At 38.0% G+C, this 21,154-nt stretch overlaps 1 protein-coding gene across 1 annotated transcript in view; it reads right to left on the bottom strand.

Annotated features, from left to right (window-relative positions):
* CPA6 (carboxypeptidase A6) overlaps positions 1-21,154 on the bottom strand; it is a 366,147-nt gene that overhangs the window by 36,247 nt on the left and 308,746 nt on the right. Inside the window, exons 7-8 of the mRNA XM_046016779.1 lie at positions 20,850-20,960; positions 20,272-20,362 (exon numbers count right to left, since the gene is read on the bottom strand). Of these exons, the coding sequence (XP_045872735.1) occupies positions 20,272-20,362; positions 20,850-20,960 (202 nt within the window). The remainder of the gene's footprint in view (positions 1-20,271; positions 20,363-20,849; positions 20,961-21,154) is intronic.

Below are 21,154 nucleotides of genomic sequence, written 5' to 3'. Positions count from 1 at the left end.
CAGAAGATCAGCAAGAACATCAAGCCAAGAAAAAATTCACCGATAAATGAGAACTGTAGAAGTCCAGAGCTAGGGGAAAACAACACATAGAATTCATGGCTTTTCCCCAAGATCCTTTAGTCTTTCAAAGTTAACTTTTTAAAATTTTATTCTTTTGTTATTCCATTTTTTTACTTTTCCTCTTTCTTATTTATCTTATGAATATCTTGTTAAAAATATTTTAAAAATTTCATTCTTATATTGCTATTTAATCCCTTCATTGTATTTAACCTTGTTTTTTGTATACATATAGGGTTTTTTTTTTTAATTTTAGGATACAATTTCTTCTAATAGATCAAACTATACCCTAAATCTAGCACATGGCTTTGCTCTAGTCTCCAGCCTGATCACATTCTTTCCTCTTTTTTTTCCCCCAACCAACTTCTTATCTTATCAATTCCCTTTTTAGGATCTTTCTTAATTTTCATCTTTACAGTCATATTCCATCCCTTCATCATATTTACCCTCATTTTTGCATACATATAAGTTTTTCTTTCTTTAAAATTTTGGGAGGGTGCTTCTTCGAAGAGACCAGAGTACACCCAAAATCAAGTGGGTGGCTCTGTTCTGTTCATGAGTCTAATACACACACACACACACACACACACATACACACACACACACATATATATTTTTGTTTTTCTATCCCCCTCTTTCTTCTCCCCCTGGTTTTGGGTCTCTTCTGATTTGGTTAGCATATATTTTTCTGGGATCTTTGCTACCCTTTTAGTATTTTGTTCTCTCATTCATCTATTCTTACCTGGATAAAATGACAAGGTGGAAAAACTCACCACAAAAAAAAAGAACAAGAGGTAGCACCAACAGCCTGGGGACCTAATCAGTATCAACATTAGTAATATATCAGAACTAGAGTACAGAATGATGATTATCAAGCTTAACTGACATGCTCGAAAAAAAGCATGGAAGATTCTAGAGAGTCCTCTGGAGAAATAAAAGAACTAAAATCTAACCAAGCTGAAATAAAAAAGCTATTAATGAGGTGCAATAAAAAATGGAGGCTCTTACTGCTAAGATAAATGAGGCAGAAGAGAAAATTGGTTATATAGAAGACCAAATGACAGAGAATAAAGAAGCCGAGCAAAAGGGAGTCAAACAATGACTGGACCATGAGGGGAGAATTCAAGAGATAAGTGACACCATAAGATGAAACAATGTTAGAATAATTGGGATCCCAGAAGAAGAAGAAAGAGAGGGGAGCAGAAGGTATATTAGAGCAAATTATAATAGAGAATTTCTGTAACATGGCAATGGGAACAAGCATCAAAATCCAGGAGGCATGGAGAACTCCCCTCAAAATCAATAAAAATAGGTCCCCACCCCATCATCTAATAGTAAAACTTACATGTCTTAGTGACAAAGAGAAAATCCTGAAAGCAACTTGGGGCAAGAGGTCTGTAAATTACAATGGTAGAAATATTAGTTTGGCAACAGATCTATCCACAGAGACCTGGCAGGCCAGAAAGGACTGGCATGATAAAGTCAGAGCAGCCAAGAATACTATATTCATCTAGGCTGTCATTGAAAATAGAAGGGGAGACAAAAAGCTTCCAGGACAAACAAAAACTGAAAGAATTTGTAAACACCAAACCAGTCTACAGGAAATATTGAAAGAGTCCTTTAAGGAAAGAGAGAGCCTAAAAGTAACAGACCAGAAAGGAACAGAAACAATATACACTAACATTCACCTTACAGACCATACAATGGCACTAAATTCACAATTTCAATAGTTACCCTGAATGTAAATGGGCAAAATGCCCCAATCAAAAGAAATAGGGTATCAGAATGTATAAAAAAACAAGACTCATTGATATGCCATCTACAAAAAACTCATTTTAGATCCAAAGACATCTCCAGATTTAAAGTAAGAGGGTGGAAAACAATTTACCATGCTAATGGACCTCAAAAGAAAGCTGGGGTGGCAATCCTTATATCAGATAAATTATATTTTAAGCCAAAGACTACAATAAGAGATGAGGAAGGAACCTATATCACACTTAAAGGGTCTCTCCAACAAGAAGATCTAACAGTTTTAAATATCTATGCCCCTAACACGGGAACAGCCAACTATATAAGCCAGTTAATAACAAAAAGAAACTCATCAACAGTAATACAATAATAGTAGGGGACTTTAACACCCCCTCACTGAAATGGACAGATCATCTAAGCAAGAGTAACAAGGAAATAAAGGCTTTAAATGACACAATGGCCTGGATGAGCATCACAGATGTATTCAGAACACTCCATCCCAAAGCAACTGAATACATATTCTTCTCTAGGGCACATGGAACATTCTCCAGAACAGATCACATCCTGGGTCACAAATCAGGTCTCAACTGGTACCAAAAGATTGAGATCATTCCCTGCATATTTTCAGACCACAATGGTCTGAAACTAGAACTCAATCACAAAAGGAGAATTAGAAAGAATCAAATACATGGAGGCTAAAGAGCATCCTACTAAAGAATGAATGGGTCAACCAGGAAATTAAAGAAGAATTGAAAAAACTCATGGAAACAAATGAAAATGAAAACACAACTGTTCAAAATCTTTGGGATGCAGCAAAGGTGGTCCTGAGAAGAAAGTATATAGCAACACAAGCCTTCCTCAAGAAACAAGAAAGGTCTCACGTACAAAACCTAACCCTATACCTAAAGAAAAAACAAAAAAAAAGAACAGCAAAGAAAGCCTAAACCTAGTAGGAGAAGAGAAATAATAAAGATCAGAGCAGAAATCAATGAAATAGAAACAAACAAACAAAAAAATAGAACAAATAAACGAAACTTGGAGCTGGTTCTTTGAAAGAATTAATAAGATTGATAAACCCCTGGCCAGACTCACCAAAAAGAGAAAGGACCCCCATTAATTATGTCATGAATGAAAGAGGAGAGATCACAACCAACACCAAAGAAATACAAACAATTATAAGAACATATTGGGAGCAACTATACATGAGCAAATTTGACAATCTGGAAGAAATGGATGCATTCCTAGAGACATATAAACTACCAAAACTGAACCAGGAAGATATAGAAAACCTGAACAGACCCATAACCAGTAAGGAGATTGAAGCAGTCATCAAAAATCTCCAAACAAACAAGAGCCCAGGGCCAGATGGCTTCCCAGGGGAATTCTACCAAACATTTAAAGAAGAATTAATACCTATTCCCCTGACACTGTTCCAAAAAATAGAAATGGGAGGAAAACTTCCAAACTCATTTTATGAGGTTAGCATTACCTTGATCCCAAAGTCAGACAAAGACCCCATCAAAAAGAATTACAGATTAATATCCTTGATGAACACAGATGCAAAAATTCTCCCCATAATACTAGCCAATATGATCCAACAGTACATTAAAAGGATTACTCACCAGGACAAAGTGGGATTTATTTTACAGCTACAAGGTTGTTTCAACATCCACAAATCAATTAATGTGATAAAATGCATTAACTAAAGAAAGAACAAGAACCATATGATACTCTCAATAGATGCTGAAAAAGCATTTGACAAAGTACATCATCCTTTCTTGATCAAAACTCTTCACAGTGTAGGGATAGAGGGTATGTACCTCAATATCATCAAAACCATCTATGAAAAACCCACAGTGAATATCATTCTCAATGGGGAAAACCTGAGAGCTTTTCTCCTGAGGTCAGGAACATGGTAGGGCTGTTCACTATCACCACTGCCATTCAACATAGTCCTAGCCTCAGCAATCAGACAAGAAAAAGAAATTAAAGGCATCTAAATTGGCAAAGAAGAAGTCAAACTCTCACTCTTTGCAAATGATATGATACTTTATGTGGAAAACCCAAAGACTCCACTCCAAAACTGCTAGAATTCATACAGGAATTCAGTAAAGTGTCAGGATATAAAATCAATGCACAGAAATCCATTGCATTTCTATACACCAACAATAAGACAGAAGAAAGAGAAATTAAGGAGTTGATCCCATTTACACTTGCACCCCAAACCATAAGATACTTAGGAATAAACCTAACCAAAGAGGCAAAGAATCTATACTCAGGAAACTATAAAATACTCATGAAAGAAATTGAGGAAGATACAAAGAAATGGAAAAACATTCCATGGTCATGGATTAGAAGAACAAATACTGTGAAAATGTCTATTCTACCCAAAGCAATCTCCACATTTAACATAATCCCATCAAAATACCATCAATTGGGGTGCCAGGGTGGCTCGGTCATTAAAAGTCTGCCTTCAAAAAAAAAAAAAAAAAAGTCTGCCTTCAGCTCAGGGCATGAACCCTGGGTCTTGGGTTCGAGCCCCACATTGGGCTCCCTGGTCAGTAGCTAGCCTGTTTCTCCCTCTCTGACTCCCCCTGCTTGTGTTCCCTCTTTCACTGTATCTCTCTCTGTCAAGTAAATAAATAAAATCTTAAAAAAAACTATTAATTTTTTTCAAATAAATGGAACAAATAATCCTAAAATTTATATAGAACCAGAAAAGAACCTTAATAGCCAGAGGAATGTTGAAAAGAAAGCCAAAGTTGGTGACATCACAATTCCAGACTTGAAGTTCTGTTACAAAGCTGTCATCATCAAGACAGTGTGGTACTGGCACAAAAACAGACACGTAAATCAATGGAACAGAATAGAGAGCCCAGAAATAGACCCTCAACTCTATGGGCAACTGGAAAGAATGTCCAATGGAAAACTGACAGTCTCTTCAACAAATGGGTTGGGAAAATTGGACAGCCACATGCAGAAGAATGAAACCGGACCATTTCCTTACACTACACACAAAAATAGACTCAAATGGATGAAAGACCTCAATGTGAGACAGGAATCTATCAAAATCCTTGAGAAGAACACAGGCAGCAATCTCTTCGACCTCAGCCACGGCAAATTCTTCCTATAAACACTGGCAAAGGCAAGGGAAGCAAGGGCAAAAATGAACTATAGGGACTTCTTCAAGATCAAAAGCTTTTGCACAGCAGTCAACAAAACCAACAGACAACTGACAGAATGAGAGAAGATATTTGCAAATGACATATCAGATAAAGGGCTAGTATCCCAAATCTATAAAGAACTTATCAAACTCAACACCCAAAGAACAAAGAATCCAATCAAGAAATGGGTAGAAGACATGAACAGACATTTCTGCAAAGAAGACATCCAGATGGCCAACAGACACATGAAAAAGTGCTCCACGTCACTCGGCATCAGGGAAATACAAATCAAAACCACAGCAAGATACCACCTCACACCAATCAGAATGACTACAATTAATAAGTCAGGAAATGGTGGATGTTGGCAAGGATGTGGAGAAAGGGGAAACCTCCTATACTGTTGGTGGGAATGCAAGCTGGTGTAGCTACTCTAGAAAACAGCATTGAGGTTTCTCAAAAAGTTGAAAAGAGAGCTACACTATGAAGCAATTGCACTACTGTATATTTACCCTAAAGTACAGATGTAGTGATCTGAAAGGTCAGGTGCACCCAAATGTTTTAGCAGCAATGTCCACAATAACCAACCTATGGAAGGAATCTAGATGTCCCTCAACAGATGAATGGATAAAGAAGAGGTGATGTGATTGATTATATATATATAATCATATATATATATATATACACACACACTATGCAGCCATCAAAAACCCCCAAAATCTTGCTATTTGCAATGACATGGATGGAACTAGAGGGTATTATGCTGAGTGAAATAAGTCAATCAGAGAAAGACAATTATCATATGATCTCTCTGATATGAGGAATTTGAGAGGCAGGACAGGGGATTGTGGGGGGTAGGGAAGGAAAAATGAAACAAGGTGCAACTGGGAGGGACACAAACAATAAGAGACTCTCAATCTCATGAAACAAATTGAGAGTTGCTTGGGGGAAGGTAGGGATGGTGTGGCTGGGTTATGGATATTGGGAGCATATGCACTATGGTGAGTGCTATGAAATGTGTAAGTCTTATGATTCACAGACCTATACCCCAGGGGCAAATAATAAATTATATGTTAATTTAAAAAATTGTATAGAAACATAAAAGACCCTGCATAGCTAAAAGAATCTTTTTTTAAAAAAATATTTTATTTATTTGATAGACATGGATGTCACACGTAGGCAGAGAGGCAGGCAGAGAGAGAGGGAAGAAGCAGGCTCCCTGCTGAACAGAGAGCCCAATGCAGGGCTCCATCCCAGGACCCTGAGATCATGACCTGAGCCAAAGGCAGAGGCTTTAACCTACTGAACCACCCAGGTGCCCCTAGCTAAAAGAATCTTGAGAATGAAGAACAAAGCTGGAAGTATTATGCTCCCTGATTTCAAGCTATACCACAAAGCTATGGTAATCAAAACAGTATGGTACTGGCACAAAAATAGATATATATATATATATAGATTAAATGAACTGAATGGAGAGTTCAGAAAAAAACCATGCTTATATGATCAATTAATATTTGACAGAGGAGGCCAAAATGTAGCTGTCTTCCAAAAGAGATTAAAGTCATAAATGTAAGACTGGTAACCACAAGACTCCTAATAAGAAAACACAGGCAGTACGGTCTTTGACATTAGTCTCAGAAATATTTTTTGGATTTGTCTCTGTAGGCAAGGGTAAAAAAAAAACAAATGTTAGCAAATGGGACTATAGCAAGCTAAAATTCTTTTGCACAGTGAAGAAAGCCATAAACAAAATGAAAAGGCAACCTACTGAATGAGAGAAGATACTTGTAGATATATCTGATAGGAGGCCAATATCCAAATATCTACAAAGAACTCATACAACTCAATACAAAAAAAATCTGATTGAAAAATGGGCAGAGAACCCGAATAGACATTTTTCTGAAGAAGAAATACAGATGGAAAACAGGCACATGAAAAGATATTCAACATCACTCATCATCAGTGAAATGGAAATCAAAACCACAATGAGATATGACTTCATATCAGTCAGAATGGCTGTTGTCAAAAAGATAGGAAATAACGTGTTGGCCAGAATGTATAGAAAAAAATAGAAACCTTGTGCCCTGCTGGTGGGAATGCAAATCAGTATAGCCAATGTGGAAAATGGTATAGGAGTCCTCAAAAAAAAATTTAAGGATTTGAATAACCAATTAATAACCATATTATGCAGCAATTCTGATTCTGGGAATTTATCTGAAGAAAATGAAAACAGTAATTTGAAAAGATGTATAGGCCCTTATTTTCCCTGCAGCATTATTTACAATATGTAAGATGCAGAAGTAATCTAAGTGTCCATTGATAGATGAATGGATAAAGATGTAGTATATATATATTCAATGGACTATTACTCAACCATAAATAAGAATGAAATCTTGCCCTTTGTGAGAACATGAATGGAGCTGGAGAGAATTATGCTAAATGAAATAAGTCAGAGAAAAACAAATACTGTGGGATTTCACTTCCATTTGGAATCTGGAAAACAAAACACGTGCACAAACAAACAAAGCCGAAATAGATTTGTTATTGCAATCTGGTGGTTGACAGAGGAGTGGAGAGTGGGAGTTGGGAGGGAAATGGGTGAAAGAGGTGAAGAGGTTTAAAAGGTACCAACTTCCAGTTATAAAACAAATAAGTCACAGGGCTGTCATGTACAGCGTAGGGAATATAGTCAAAGTGCTGTAACAATCTTGTATGGTGACAAGATGGTGGCTAGATTATGGTGATCACTTTGTAATGTATATAAATGTTGAATCACTATGTTTTACACATGAAATTAGCATAATGTTACACATCCACTACACTACCCCCCTCCCAAAGAGTTTACTAACGTGGTGGCATTTGAAAGGAAACATAAAAACAAAACAAAAATCCAACAAAACCAGATAATTCAGTAATTTAGTTCTTCCAAGGTTTCAGCATTCATTGTCAGCTCTCTCCAGATACCAAAGGAACAACTACAGAAAGATTTAAAAGACAATAGTTGGGAAAAGAAGTACCAATATCTTAAAGCTACATACTTTATTTTGAAACTTCCATTTTGAAACTGTGATAGTAACGCTCTTGTGGTATTACTTGTAGGAGTCAGCAAATAAGAAGGAAATTTGCCTGGAAGTGGTCAGTTTTACTGTAGACAGAGTAATGATAGAAGGTCTTAAAAACCATCATCAAGTATTAAACCACTCTCAGATTTCTGTCAGACCAAAATTGTTTATTATATATTATAATTTTATTTGGTTTATTAATAATTTAAAAAATAATTTATACATTTATATTCACAAAGGAGATTTTCAGATAATTTTCTTGTACATGCTGTTCTCACTTGGTTTTGCAATCAAGGTTTTATTTAGCTCCATAAAATGTTTTGGGAAATATTCACTCTTTTCCTGAGTTCTAAAAGAGTTCCTATTAGTGTAAAATGATCTTTTGGGAGCCTGGGTGGCTCAGTTGGTTAAGCGTCTGACTTTGGCTCAGGTCATATCTCAGGGTCCTGGGATTGGGCCCCACATCAGGCTTGGTGCTTTGTGGGAAGTCTGCTTCTCCCTCTTCCTCTGCCCCTTCCTCTCTTCCTCCCTTTGCTTGGGGTCCCTCCATCTCTCTCTTGAATAAATAAATAAAATATTTAAAAATAAAAAAAATATGATCATCAAGAATTGAGGCCTAAACTAATTCCAATTGTCTGAAATGATAGTTCGGGTTTTCTGGCAATATGATGGAATTGTACCATCTCTCGGTGATAAAATCTCTTGCTATAAACCTCTCTGAATGCTCAATGAAGTGATTTAAATACACATCAGAATTCTCAAAAACGTTCCCAAGGGAACAGTCATGAAGAGGGAGTTGGAACGAGAATAGCTGAAGCAAAAGTTGTAGCCATTCTTGGGGTGTTTGCTGGCTCAATCTTGTTTTAGTGACTGCATGTGTTGGAGGCAGGGCATCAGGATTTGGGTCTTCAATATATAGGAAGGGGGAATAAGACCCAGGCATATACGTGAGACCCTCAAAGAGTGCTACTTTAAATGAAAGCTGCAAAAAAAAAAAAAATCTGCCTCTCTGGGAAGATATGAAGTCCTGCTGGGAGGAAAATGTCTCTATGGAGAATTCATAGTCATACCCCTGATATCACATGTAAATTCAAACTACCTGCATGGTATGAAGTGGCCCAATTTCAAAAATAGTACTGGAGGGGTGCCCGAGTGACTCAGTCAGTTAAGCAACCAACTCTTTTTTTTTAAAAATTAATTAATTTATTTATTTTTATTTGTTTATTTACAGCATAACAGTGTTCATTGTTTTGGCATCCCCCCCAGTGCTCCATGCAGTACGTGCCCTCCCTATTACCCACCACCAGGTTCCTCAACCTCCCACCCCCCCCCCACCCCCCCCCCCACCCCCCGCCGCCCCTTCATAACCCTCTGGTTGTTTTTCAGAGTCCATAGTCTCTCATGGTTCATCTCCCCTTCCAGTTTCCCTCAACTCCCTCTCCTCTCCATCTCCCCATGTCCTCCATGTTATTTGTTATGCTCCACAAATAAGTGAGACCATATGATACTTGACTCTCTCTGCTTGACTTATTTCGCTCAGCATAATCTCTTCCAGTCCCGTCCATGTTGCTACAAAAGTTGGGTATTCGTCCTTTCTGATGGAGGCATAATACTCCATTGTGTATAGGGACCACATCTTCCTTATCCATTCATCCGTTGAAGGGCATCTTGGTTCTTTCCACAGTTTGGCGACTGTAGCCATTGCTGCAATAAACATTGGGGTACAGATGGCCCTTCTTTTCACTCCATCTGTATCTTTGGGGTAAATACCCAGCAGTGCAATTGCAGGGTCATAGGGAAGCTCTATTCTTAATTTCTTCAGGAATCTCCACACTGTTCTCCAAAGTGGCTACACTAACTTGCATTCCCACCAACAGTGTAAGAGGGTTCCCCTTTCTCCACATCCTCTCCAACACACGTTGTTTCCTGTCTTGCTAATTTTGGCCATTCTAACTGGTGTCAGGTGGTATCTCAATGTGGTTTTAATTTGAATCTCCCTGATGGCTAGTGATGATGAACATTTTTTCATGTGTCTGATAGCCATTTGTATGTCTTCATTGGAGAAGTGTCTGTTCATATCTTCTGCCCATTTTTTGAAATGATTATGTGTTTTGTGTGTGTTGAGTTTGAGAAGTTCTTTATAGATCCTGGATATCAACCTTTTGTCTGTACTGTCATTTGCAAATATCTTCTCCCATTCCGTGGGTTGCCTCTTTGTTTTGTTGACTGTTTCCTTTAAGCAACCAACTCTTGATTTTGGCTCAGGTCATGATCTCAGGGTTTTGAGATCGAGCCCTGCATTGGGCTCTGCACAGTGTGTGGAGCCTGCTTAAGATTCTTTCTCTCTCCCTCTGTCCTTCCTGGCTCGCTCACACTCTCTTTCTAAAAACAAACAAAAATAAAACTCCAAACAACCTCCCCCCAAAAATAGCACCTGGAAACCTTCCTCTCCTCTCTTATCATACATTCCCAACCTCCTTGTTGTCTATGTTTAATAATTTTGAATAAAACACTGTCCATCTTATTATTATTTTGATACTTAAACTACTCCTTTGCAAGCATACATTAACTTTTTAACAAAGTGGAATGACCATTCGTTGCAAGCTGATCCCTAAAATGTCAGATATAATGGCTTGAAAAAGGGTTGTTGGAGTCAGGCAGACTTGGCTTCTCACTGTGGCTCAGTTTGTGTGTAATCTGAAGCAAGTTTCCTAATTTCTTGGAATTTTAGTTTCTTTATCAATTATGTAGGGATAATAATAGCATCTACCAATGAAAGAATAATCTTGCATACTTATCTCATGCTTGACACATAGTGAATCCTTAATAAATATTAGGCATAATAAATATAAATTATAACAATTATATAATAAATACACAAACAACATCAGTGAGAAAACTCCATTTGATCTAAATTTCTAAAACTCCAGGATTCTTTAGCCTTTACTTTCTTTATAAAAAGCACAACTAAGCATAATAATTAACTCATTGAATTACCTAATTTTTAAATTTCTCTACCAACTTCTGTTGAAGATTTCAGGTGACTAATACATCTTTTTACACTAACTTGGTTTTAAAGATAATAAGATAAGTTAACAGATTTTCCTTTTATATTTCTTCAGAATCCCAAATAATTCCTTAGGAGTTAGATAAGGACTCATTAAATCATTCAAGACTTTCTGAGACAATTTACAACACCTCTCATTTTATCAGGTGTTCAATATATTTGTTTTGATTTAAAATTGGATTAATATTGTTGGAATCAATATATGTTGGGCATCTTAAGAGTCCAGTTTGACTACCCGGTTGATGTTTAATCCCATCTATGCATCATTCTTAGCAGATGTTAGCCAATTCTTGTCTTATAAGTTAGTGTATTCTTGTTATGGATTCCATACCTCTGAAAATTTGATGTGAATTTGTTCTCCCCCTGAGCTTACTTGGAAGATAGACTCAGCACTTCCTCACATTCCCAAATAGCATATCCCATTCCACAAAGCCTTAATAAGTGAAAGAGAGTGTACTGAATATTACCAGTGCTGGTTATGGAATACTGAAGAGAATTTGCATACTTCACAGGAAAGTTTAATTAAAATTCTCACTAAACATCTTTGACTTCCAAGAATTCCCTTTCTAGATATTCCAGCAGTGTCACTTCTCCCTGTTCTTCCTCTCCTTGTCCCAAATTTTGTCTCTGAAATTCTCTATATGTTTTTTTAAAATTTTTTAAATTTATTTTTTATTTTTTTTATTTGTTTATTTACAGCATAACAGTTTTATGTTTCATTGTTTTGGCATCACACCCAGTGCTCCATGCAGTACATGCCCTCCCTATTACCCACCACCTGGTTCCTCAACCTCCCACCCCCCAGCCCCTTCAAAACCCTCTGGTTGTTTTTCAGAGTCCATAGTCTCTCATGGTCCATCTCCCCTTCCAGTTTCCCTCAACTCCCTCTCCTCTCCATCTCCCCATGTCCTCCATGTTATTTGTTATGCTCCACAAATAAGTGAGACCATATGATACTTGACTCGCTCTGCTTGACTTATTTCGCTCAGCATAATCTCTTCCAGTCCCGTCCATGTTGCTACAAAAGTTGGGTATTCATCCTTTCTGATGGAGGCATAATACTCCATTGTGTATATGTACCACATCTTCCTTATCCATTCATCCATTGAAGGGCATCTTGGTTCTTTCCACTGTTTGGCGACCATGGCCATTGCTGCAGTAAACATTGGGGTACAGATGGCTCTTCTTTTCACTACATCTGTATCTTTGGGGTAAATACCCAGCAGTGCAATTGCAGGGTCATAGGGAAGCTCTATTCTTAATTTCTTCAGGAATCTCCACACTGTTCTCCAGAGTGGCTGCACCAACTTGCATTTCCACCAACAGTGTAAGAGGGTTCCCCTTTCTCCACATCCTCTCCAACACACGTTGTTTCCTGTCTTGCTAATTTTGGCCATTCTAACTGGTGTCAGGTGGTATCTCAATGTGGTTTTAATTTGAATCTCCCTGATGGCTAGTGATAATGAACATTTTTTCATGTGTCTGATAGCCATTTGTATGTCTTTGTTGGAGAAGTGTCTGTTCATATCTTCTGCCCATTTTTTAATATGATTATCTGTTTTGTGTGTGTTGAGTTTGAGAAGTTCTTTATAGATCCTGGATATCAACCTTTTGTCTGTACTGTCATTTGCAAATATCTTCTCCCATTCCGTGGGTTGCCTTTTTGTTTTGTTGACTGTTTCCTTTGCTGTGCAGAAGCTTTTGATCTTGATGAAGTCCCAAAAGTTCATTTTCGCTTTTGTTTCCTTGGCCTTTGGAGACATATCTTGAAAGAAGTTGCTGTGGCTGATATCGAAGAGGTTACTGCCTATGTTCTCCTCTAGGATTCTGATAGATTCCTGTCTCACGTTGAGGTCTTTTATCCATTTCGAGTTTATCTTTGTGTACGGTGTAAGAGAATGGTCGAGTTTCATTCTTCTACATATCGCTGTCCAGTTTTCCCAGCACCATTTATTGAAGAGACTGTCTTTTTTCCATTGAATATTTTTTCCTGTTTTGTCGAAGATTATTTCACCATAGAGTTGAGGGTCCATATCTGGGCTCTCCACTCTGTTCCACTGGTCTATGTGTCTGTTTTTATGCCAGTACACGCTGTCTTGGTGATCACAGCTTTGTAGTAAAGCTTGAAATCGGGTAACGTGATGCCGCCAGTTTTGTTTTTGTTTTTCAACATTTCCTTAGCAATTCGGGGTCTCTTCTGATTCCATACAAATTTTAGGATTATTTGCTCCAGCTCTTTGAAAAATACCAGTGGAATTTTGATCGGAATGGCATTAAAAGTATAGATTGCTCTAGGCAGTATAGACATTTTAACAATGTTTATTCTTCCATTCCAAGAGCATGGAACAGTCTTCCATCTCTTTGTGTCTTCTTCAATTTCTTTCATGAGTGTTCTGTAGTTCCTCGAGTACAGGTCCTTTACCTCTTTGGTTAGGTTTATTCCCAGGTATTTTATGGTTCTTGGTGCTATAGTAAATGGAATCGATTCTCTAATTTCCCCTTCTGTATTTTCATTGTTAGTGTATAAGAAAGCCACTGATTTCTGTACATTGACTTTGTATCCTGCCACGTTACTGAATTGCTGTATGAGTTCTAGTAGTTTGGGGGTGGAGTCTTTGGGGTTTTCCATATAAAGAATCATGTCATCTGCGAAGAGAGAGAGTTTGACTTCTTCCTTGCCAATTTGGAAACCTTTGATTTCTCTTTGTTGTCTGATTGCCGTTGCTAGAACTTCTAATACTATGTTGAACAAGAGTGGTGAGAGTGGGCATCCTTGTCGTGTTCCTGATCTCAACGGGAAGGCTGCAAGCTTTTTCCCATTGAGGATGATATTTGCTGTGGGCTTTCATAGATAGATTTTATGAAGTTCAGGAATGTTCCCTCTATCCCTATACTTTGAAGCGTTTTCATCAGGAACGGATGCTGGATTTTGTCCAATGCTTTTTCTGCATCAATTGAGAGGACCATGTGGTTCTTCTCTCTTCTCTTATTGATTTGTTCTATCACATTGATTGATTTGCGAATGTTGAACCAACCTTGCAACCCAGGGATGAATCCCACCTGGTCATGGTGGATAATCTTTTGAATGTGCTGCTGGATCCTGTTTGCTAGGATCTTCTTGAGAATCTTTGCATCCATATTCATCAGTGATATTGGTCTGAAATTCTCCTTTTTTCTCTATATGTTTTTATAGCAATTCAGTTCAGGTTTAAAGCAAAAGACTTTCAGCTAGAACTCACCCTCTTAACAAGCAGGCCAGTGACCATCCATTGCTCTTTCACAGGTATTGGCTGCAAACAATCAGTACATAGTAGCTCCCCTTTCATTTCAGGTGACTTATTGAAACATTTGCCAAATCAAAACAGGCCCCCCCTTTTTTTGATAGGGTGAGGGGGTGTTGGTAGGAGAAGGGTATCTGTAGAGAGGCATTTGTGATTACACTGCTAAAAAATGGTTTTCTCCACACTATACCTAATTTATAATATTAGATAATGGAGTATTCTAAAAAAGAAGAGTTATATTTCATTAAATGCCCAACATGCTCTTAAATGGTAATAAAATTAGCTTTTTTGACGTGTACAATTAGATGAATTTTAGTATATTCACAATCATCACTACAATCTAATCCCAACAACATTATCATCCCAAAGAGAAACCCCTTCCTCAGTCACATTCCCCCCCACCCCTCCCTGGCCCTGAGCAACCACTGATCTATTATCTGTCCCTATGGATTTGCCTATTCTGGACATTTCATATAAATGGAATCTACAATATTATTTTATGACTGGCTTATTTCACTTAGGATAATGTTTCATCTATGTTGCATCTATGTTGTATCAGTATGTATTCTTTTTATGGCAAAATACTATTCCATTATTTGGATATACCATGCTTATCTATTCCTTGGTTGACAGACATTTGAACAATTTCCAATTTTTGGCTATTATAAATAACGCTGCTATGAACATTTGTGTACATGCATTGTATGGACAAATGTTTTCATTTTTCTTAGATATATATGTAGGAGTAAAATTGCTAGGTCATATGGTAACTCTATGTTTAACGTTTTGAGTGACCATTAAACAGTTTTCCAAAATGACCACATCATTTTACATGTCCACCAGCAAGTATGAGAGTTCCAGCTTCTCCACACCTTTACCAACACTTGTTATTGTCTGTCTTTTTTATTATAGCCATCTTAGTGGGTGTGATGTGGTATCTTGAAGTGCATTTCCCTAATGGCTAATGATGTCGAGCATTTTTTTTTCAATGTGCTTATTCCCATTTGTAAATCTTTAAAGAAGTGTCTGTTTGAATCATTTGCCCATTTTAAATTGAGTTGTTTTTTATTGTTGAGTTGTAAGAGTTATTTTAATATTCTAAATAAAAGCCTCTTATTAGACATGTCATTTGCAAATTCTTCCATTCTGTAGGTTGTCCTAATAATAACTTATTTTTAGGCAACACTTAAGTTACTTAAGGATTAAAATTTAAACATGGATATCATCCAAACTCTTTGCCTCTCTCCTGGATTTGTTCCAGTTTGGAAGAAGCAGCACTCATGACGTTCTCCAAAAAGAGTACATAGAAGAAGGAAACAAACAAACAAACAAAAAAAGTAACAACAACCCACAGTGCCTAGCAGAGAGTATGTACTTAATTAACTATGGCAAATTAATGAATATAATTAGTATATTTATTCTTGGTTCCCACTACTACTCTGACTTGTTTACTCCCTGTTGGATCCACTTTTGAGCAATGATATTCATTTCATGGCCTGAAGACCCCTAGGGGGAGCTAGGAACTATGTTCTAGGCTGTCTGTCTACTCCACATTAAGTGCACTGAAGTATAACACTGTTATGTGGGAATCCACGGATTTTTCATGATAAAAAAGAGTTTCATGTTCTACTCTTTGAGTTTGAGACTCATTTAAGAGAAAGAAATACCTGTTTTTGTCAGTTCAATGTTGATTCTATAGTGTTTTCAATGGTCCTGGGCATTCCTGGGCATTTCTGTGTCATTTATACTATGGTTGTTTATTTGGAGCCTCACTTAGAGACTACAATTATTTCTGGGCCCTTGACCTCAGAGTGGTTCCCTCAGTGAGGTTCACTGTCCCCTGGACCAAGCCAATAGCTGTGGGGAGATGATGCTGTGGGGGAGGAAGTCCACATCTGCCTACCTGTCAGATCATCTGCATCCCCTCGGGACACCTTGTGGGTAGAGATGAGCCCAGCCAGGCTGCCTGCATTTCCACATCACTTACAACAGTCTACCAAGGTCATTTTGCCACTGACATTTGACATAATCTCCTTGTACATCTTGAGTACAGACTCACAGGAAGAATCTGAATGATTCAGAAATCCGAAGGATTAAAGGATTAAAGGAATTCTAGTGAGGACTGCAGATGAAACTAAGAAAACAATGAACAATGTATGAAGGAAACAAGCCAGGTAAGGAAAAAGAACGATGGAAAGCAAGAGGGTGGGAGGCACAGAGGGAGAGGGAGAGGCAATCTTAGGCAGACTTCCTGCTGAATGTAGAGCCCAATACCGGGCTTGATCTCATGACCCTCAAATCATGACCTGAAGTGAAATCAAGTCAGATGCTTAACCAACTGAGTTACCCAGGTGCCCTGAAGAAAAAATTTTAAAATATAAACAGCCATCATTAACAGCAATTTATAGTATCTATGTGATGCTTTTCTTCTCTCACAAATGCAAACCCTTTTAAGTTTACCTTAAGGCTTATTTATCATCACAACACTCTCCTGAAGGAAAGAAGTACTGTAACAGTGGACCTGAGGCTCAGAGATCAATTGACTGTTCTGCAGCTTGGGGGAGAAGGGAGAGATCACTGACATTTAGATCTCTGTTTGGAACTAGGACTGAATTAGGCATTAAACATATGTAAATTCCTTTAATTCCCTTAAGAATGCTATGAGACTGTCTTTTTTCCATTGGACATTCTCTTCAATAAATGGTGCTGGGAAAATTGGACAGCCACATGCAGAAAAATGAAATTGGACCACTTCCTTACACCACACACGAAAATAGACTCAAAATGGATGAAGGACCTCAATGTGAGAAAGGAATCCATCAAAATCCTTGAGGAGAATGCAGGCAGCAACCTCTTCGACCTCAGCTGCAGCAACATCTTCCTAGGAACAACGGCAAAGGCAAGGGAAGCAAGGGCAAAAATGAACTATTGGGATTTCATCAAGATCAAAAGCTTTTGCACAGCAAAACCAAAACCAAAAGATAACTGACAGAATGGGAGAAGATATTTGCAAATGACATATCAGATAAAGGGCTAGTATCCAAAATCTATAAGGAACTCAGCAAACTCAACACCCAAAGAACAAACAATCCAATCAAGAAATGGGCAGAGGACATGAACAGACATTTCTGCAAAGAAGACATCCAGATGGCCAACAGACACATGAAAAAGTGCTCCAGGTCACTCGGCATCAGGGAAATACAAATCAAAACCACAATGAGATATCACCTCACACCAGTCAGAATGGCTAAAATTAACAAGTCAGGAAATGACAGATGTTGGCGAGGATGTGGAGAAAGGGGAACCCTCCTCCACTGTTGGTGGGAATGCAAGCTGGTGCAACCACTCTGGAAAACAGCATGGAGGTTCCTCAAAATGTTGAAAATAGAACTACCCTATGACCCAGCAATTGCACTACTGGGTATTTACCCTAAAGATACAAACATAGTGATCCGAAGGGGCACGTGTACTCGAATGTTTATAGCAGCAATGTCTACAATTGCCAAACTATGGAAAGAACCTAGATATCCATCCACAGATGAATGGATAAAGAAGAGGTGGTATATATACACAATGGAATACTATGCAGCCATCAAAAGAAATGAAATCTTGCCATTTGCGACGACGTGGATGGAACTAGAGGGTATCATGCTTAGTGAAATAAGTCAATCGGAGAAAGACAACTGTCATATGATCTCCCTGATATGAGGACATGGAGAAGCAACATGGGGGGTTAGGGGCATAGGAGAAGAATAAATGAAACAAGATGGGATTGGGAGGAAGACAAACCATAAATGACTCTTAATCTCACAAAACAAACTGGGGGTTGCTGGGGGGAGGTGGGGTTGGGAGAGGGGGAGGGGGTTATGGACATTGGGGAGGGTATGTGCTATCGTGAGTGCTGTGAAGTGTGTAAACCTGGCAATTCGCAGACCTGTACCCTTGAGGATAAAAATACATTATATGTTTATAAAAAAAAAATTGGAAGGGGAGGCGAACCATAAGAGACTATGGACTCTGAAAAACAACCTGAGGGTTTTGAAGGGTCAGGGGTGGGAGGTTGGGGGAACAGGTGGTGGGTAATAGGGAGGGCACGTTTTGCATGGAGCACTGGGTGTTGTGCAAAAACAATGAATACTGTTACGCTGAAAAAATAAATAAATTAAAAAAAAAAGAATGCTATGAGATAGGTGTTATTTTTATAAATTGATGGGGAAAAATAAACCCAAATCACCGAGCTAATAATGGTAGAATCAAACCATATCTGTTATATTCTAGACACATATTCTTATTTGTGAATTCTAACTGATTAAGGGAGGTTGCCTGGAGAGGATGTGTGGAGGGAGTCTAAATCCATGCCCAGCTGCTCTGTCTGATGTGGGTAGGATGGGAGTGGTGTCTAATGCATCATAGGATGAGTGATTTGGGAATAGGCCTCGTTTCTAAGGGATGGACAGAAGACCTTCTATTACACAATGGTTTATATTTGGAGGGAGCTAAGAAAGGACTCTGAAAGGGGAGCTCCTTACAACTGCCTTTTGATAATACCTTTTGTACCCTCCCTTCTATTGCCAAGTATACTAGTGAAGGACACCAGAATATGTCACCCCAAAATATGCCTCTTAGATGTGAAAATTATTTTGTGCTGAAGGCAATTAAGCAGCAGCAAATGTAGAAAAACCTCTCTCTACCTTTCCCTTTTCTGCCTAAAGAGAGGATATAAATTCTTTTACTGGAGACAGACTTTATTATCCTAGAGACAGCACCCCAGGAATCTGCAAACAAACCTGCCTCCATTAGTTGCCCCTCATATATTTATTTTAGTTATTTTATCCCAAAACTACTTTCCTTTGTCCTGTCATTTCTCTACAATTTCCTTGAAGATGCGATATAAACCAGAGTTCTAAGTTGCCACTCTGAGTTACTTTTCACGAGGTTTCTCCCATGTGACATGTGCTGCACATGTTAATAAACTCTTTTTCTCTTGCCAATCTGCCTTTTTAAGAGCTTTAGCTGAAAAACCAAGGTGGGTAGAGATTAAGTTTTGCCCCCTGTATACTAGCTATGGCTAATTTTCTCCCTTCTCTCCACCTTCCCTTCTCTAGTACCTAGCTGCTTCTTTATTTTGAAAAGAGCTTCTTAAAATGACATCCTCTCAAAAAAAAAATCCTCTCTTCACTTGAAAGGTATTAATCGTTAGATGGATGCAATGTAGCAGAAATATACTTGCCATGTAAGTGGTCAGTTAATGCATGAGACCTTAGATAGATAGATTATAGACAAGGATTTAGTACTTTTGATTGTCATAGACAGATGAAAACAGGATCAGAATTATGTTCACTTTCTCAACGAAAGGATGAAAATATTTAACCAGATTTATACCTCAAACCACAATTCTGTTTTAGTTTCTGAATGTCGAATATTCCTTAGTTTTCTGCTTTTACATCTGTTTAAATTTTCAATTTTCAAGATTGGGTTGACAGATGTAAATCTTTGATATTTCCATATTAAAAATTCCTTTCGGGGCGCCTGGGTGGCTCAGTGGGTTAAAGCCTCTGCCTTCGGCTCAGGTCATGATCCCAGGGTCCTGGGATCGAGCCCCGCGTCGGGCTCTCTGCTCAGCGGGAAGCCTGCTTCCTCCTCTCTCTCTGCCTGCCTCTCTGCCTAGTTGTGATTTCTCTCTGTCAAATAAATAAAAATATTAAAAAAAATAAAAATTCCTTTCATTTTCTTTTACAAATTATAGCTACAATGTACATATCTGTTTTTCTCTGTTAAGTTTCCACACACAGGAAAACATAAGTCTTATACTGGAGTCCTAATGGGCTCATCATTTTTGAGAGTGAAAGCTGTGGAAACTTCTGGATCCAAATTCCAGTTAGTTTCCAACTTACCACACCATTTCACTTTCCAGTTACGATTGGCATCAACTCCACGGCAGCGAAACCTTGAGTTCCTTGACCTTGTTTTTCTCCAAAATCGATCCTAAGTGTAATTGAGAAAATAGGTGTAGAAAAAATATTCAAAAGTTATTCACATGCATTTTAATAGCACAACTGCTGAATGAATCACAGCACTACAGAGAGAGTTCCTCCATGAACAGACAAATCTAAGGAGTAGAAAGAGAAATGGATAAGGAGCAGAGACCCAAGGTCATGCTCTAATTTCTGCCATACACTTACTCTCTTAGCTTCTCTTGGCCTTATTTCTTCTTGGGCAAAATTGAGTAAGTTGGGCTAGACTAGTGACTTTTCACAATTTCTTTGGAAGGAGAAATCTTGACTTATATGGAATCTCAAGCAAAGCCAAACATATAAACACAAGTTTGCTGCTATGATGGGATAGGGAGTGGAGGTCTCTTTTGAGGTTCTGGAATCACTAGGCTTTCTGCCCACCAGGTTTCCTTCCTGTTCTATGGCTGTTTTCTATTTATTTAGTCTCTCTTTTCAATTGGATAGGCAAAGTGACTTACAGTGGTCCAGCTAAAATGGTATCCATCAACGTTAAACACAGGCATGATATAGAAATACAGATGACTCAACATTTTTCTCATGGTTGGGTCACTCCTATATGTTAGTAGAGCCTAAAAGACAAAGGTGACATTTTTCTTACAAATGGATCCCAAATATAGGTTTAGAAAAAAATACATGAAAACCCTTTCCATCCATGGGAAATACCAAATATATTGTGTTGAAGAGTAACAAGCTAATATGAATAATACTCTTTGACATCACATACTTTTTTAAAATAAAAATTTTTAAGATTATTTTAAAGTTT

This window comes from Meles meles, chromosome 1 (assembly GCF_922984935.1).
Source record: "Meles meles chromosome 1, mMelMel3.1 paternal haplotype, whole genome shotgun sequence".
In the NCBI taxonomy this organism is placed as follows: domain Eukaryota; kingdom Metazoa; phylum Chordata; class Mammalia; order Carnivora; family Mustelidae; genus Meles; species Meles meles.
Note: the sequence above shows the minus strand (reverse complement) of the source record. Positions and strands in the feature narration are given on the sequence as shown.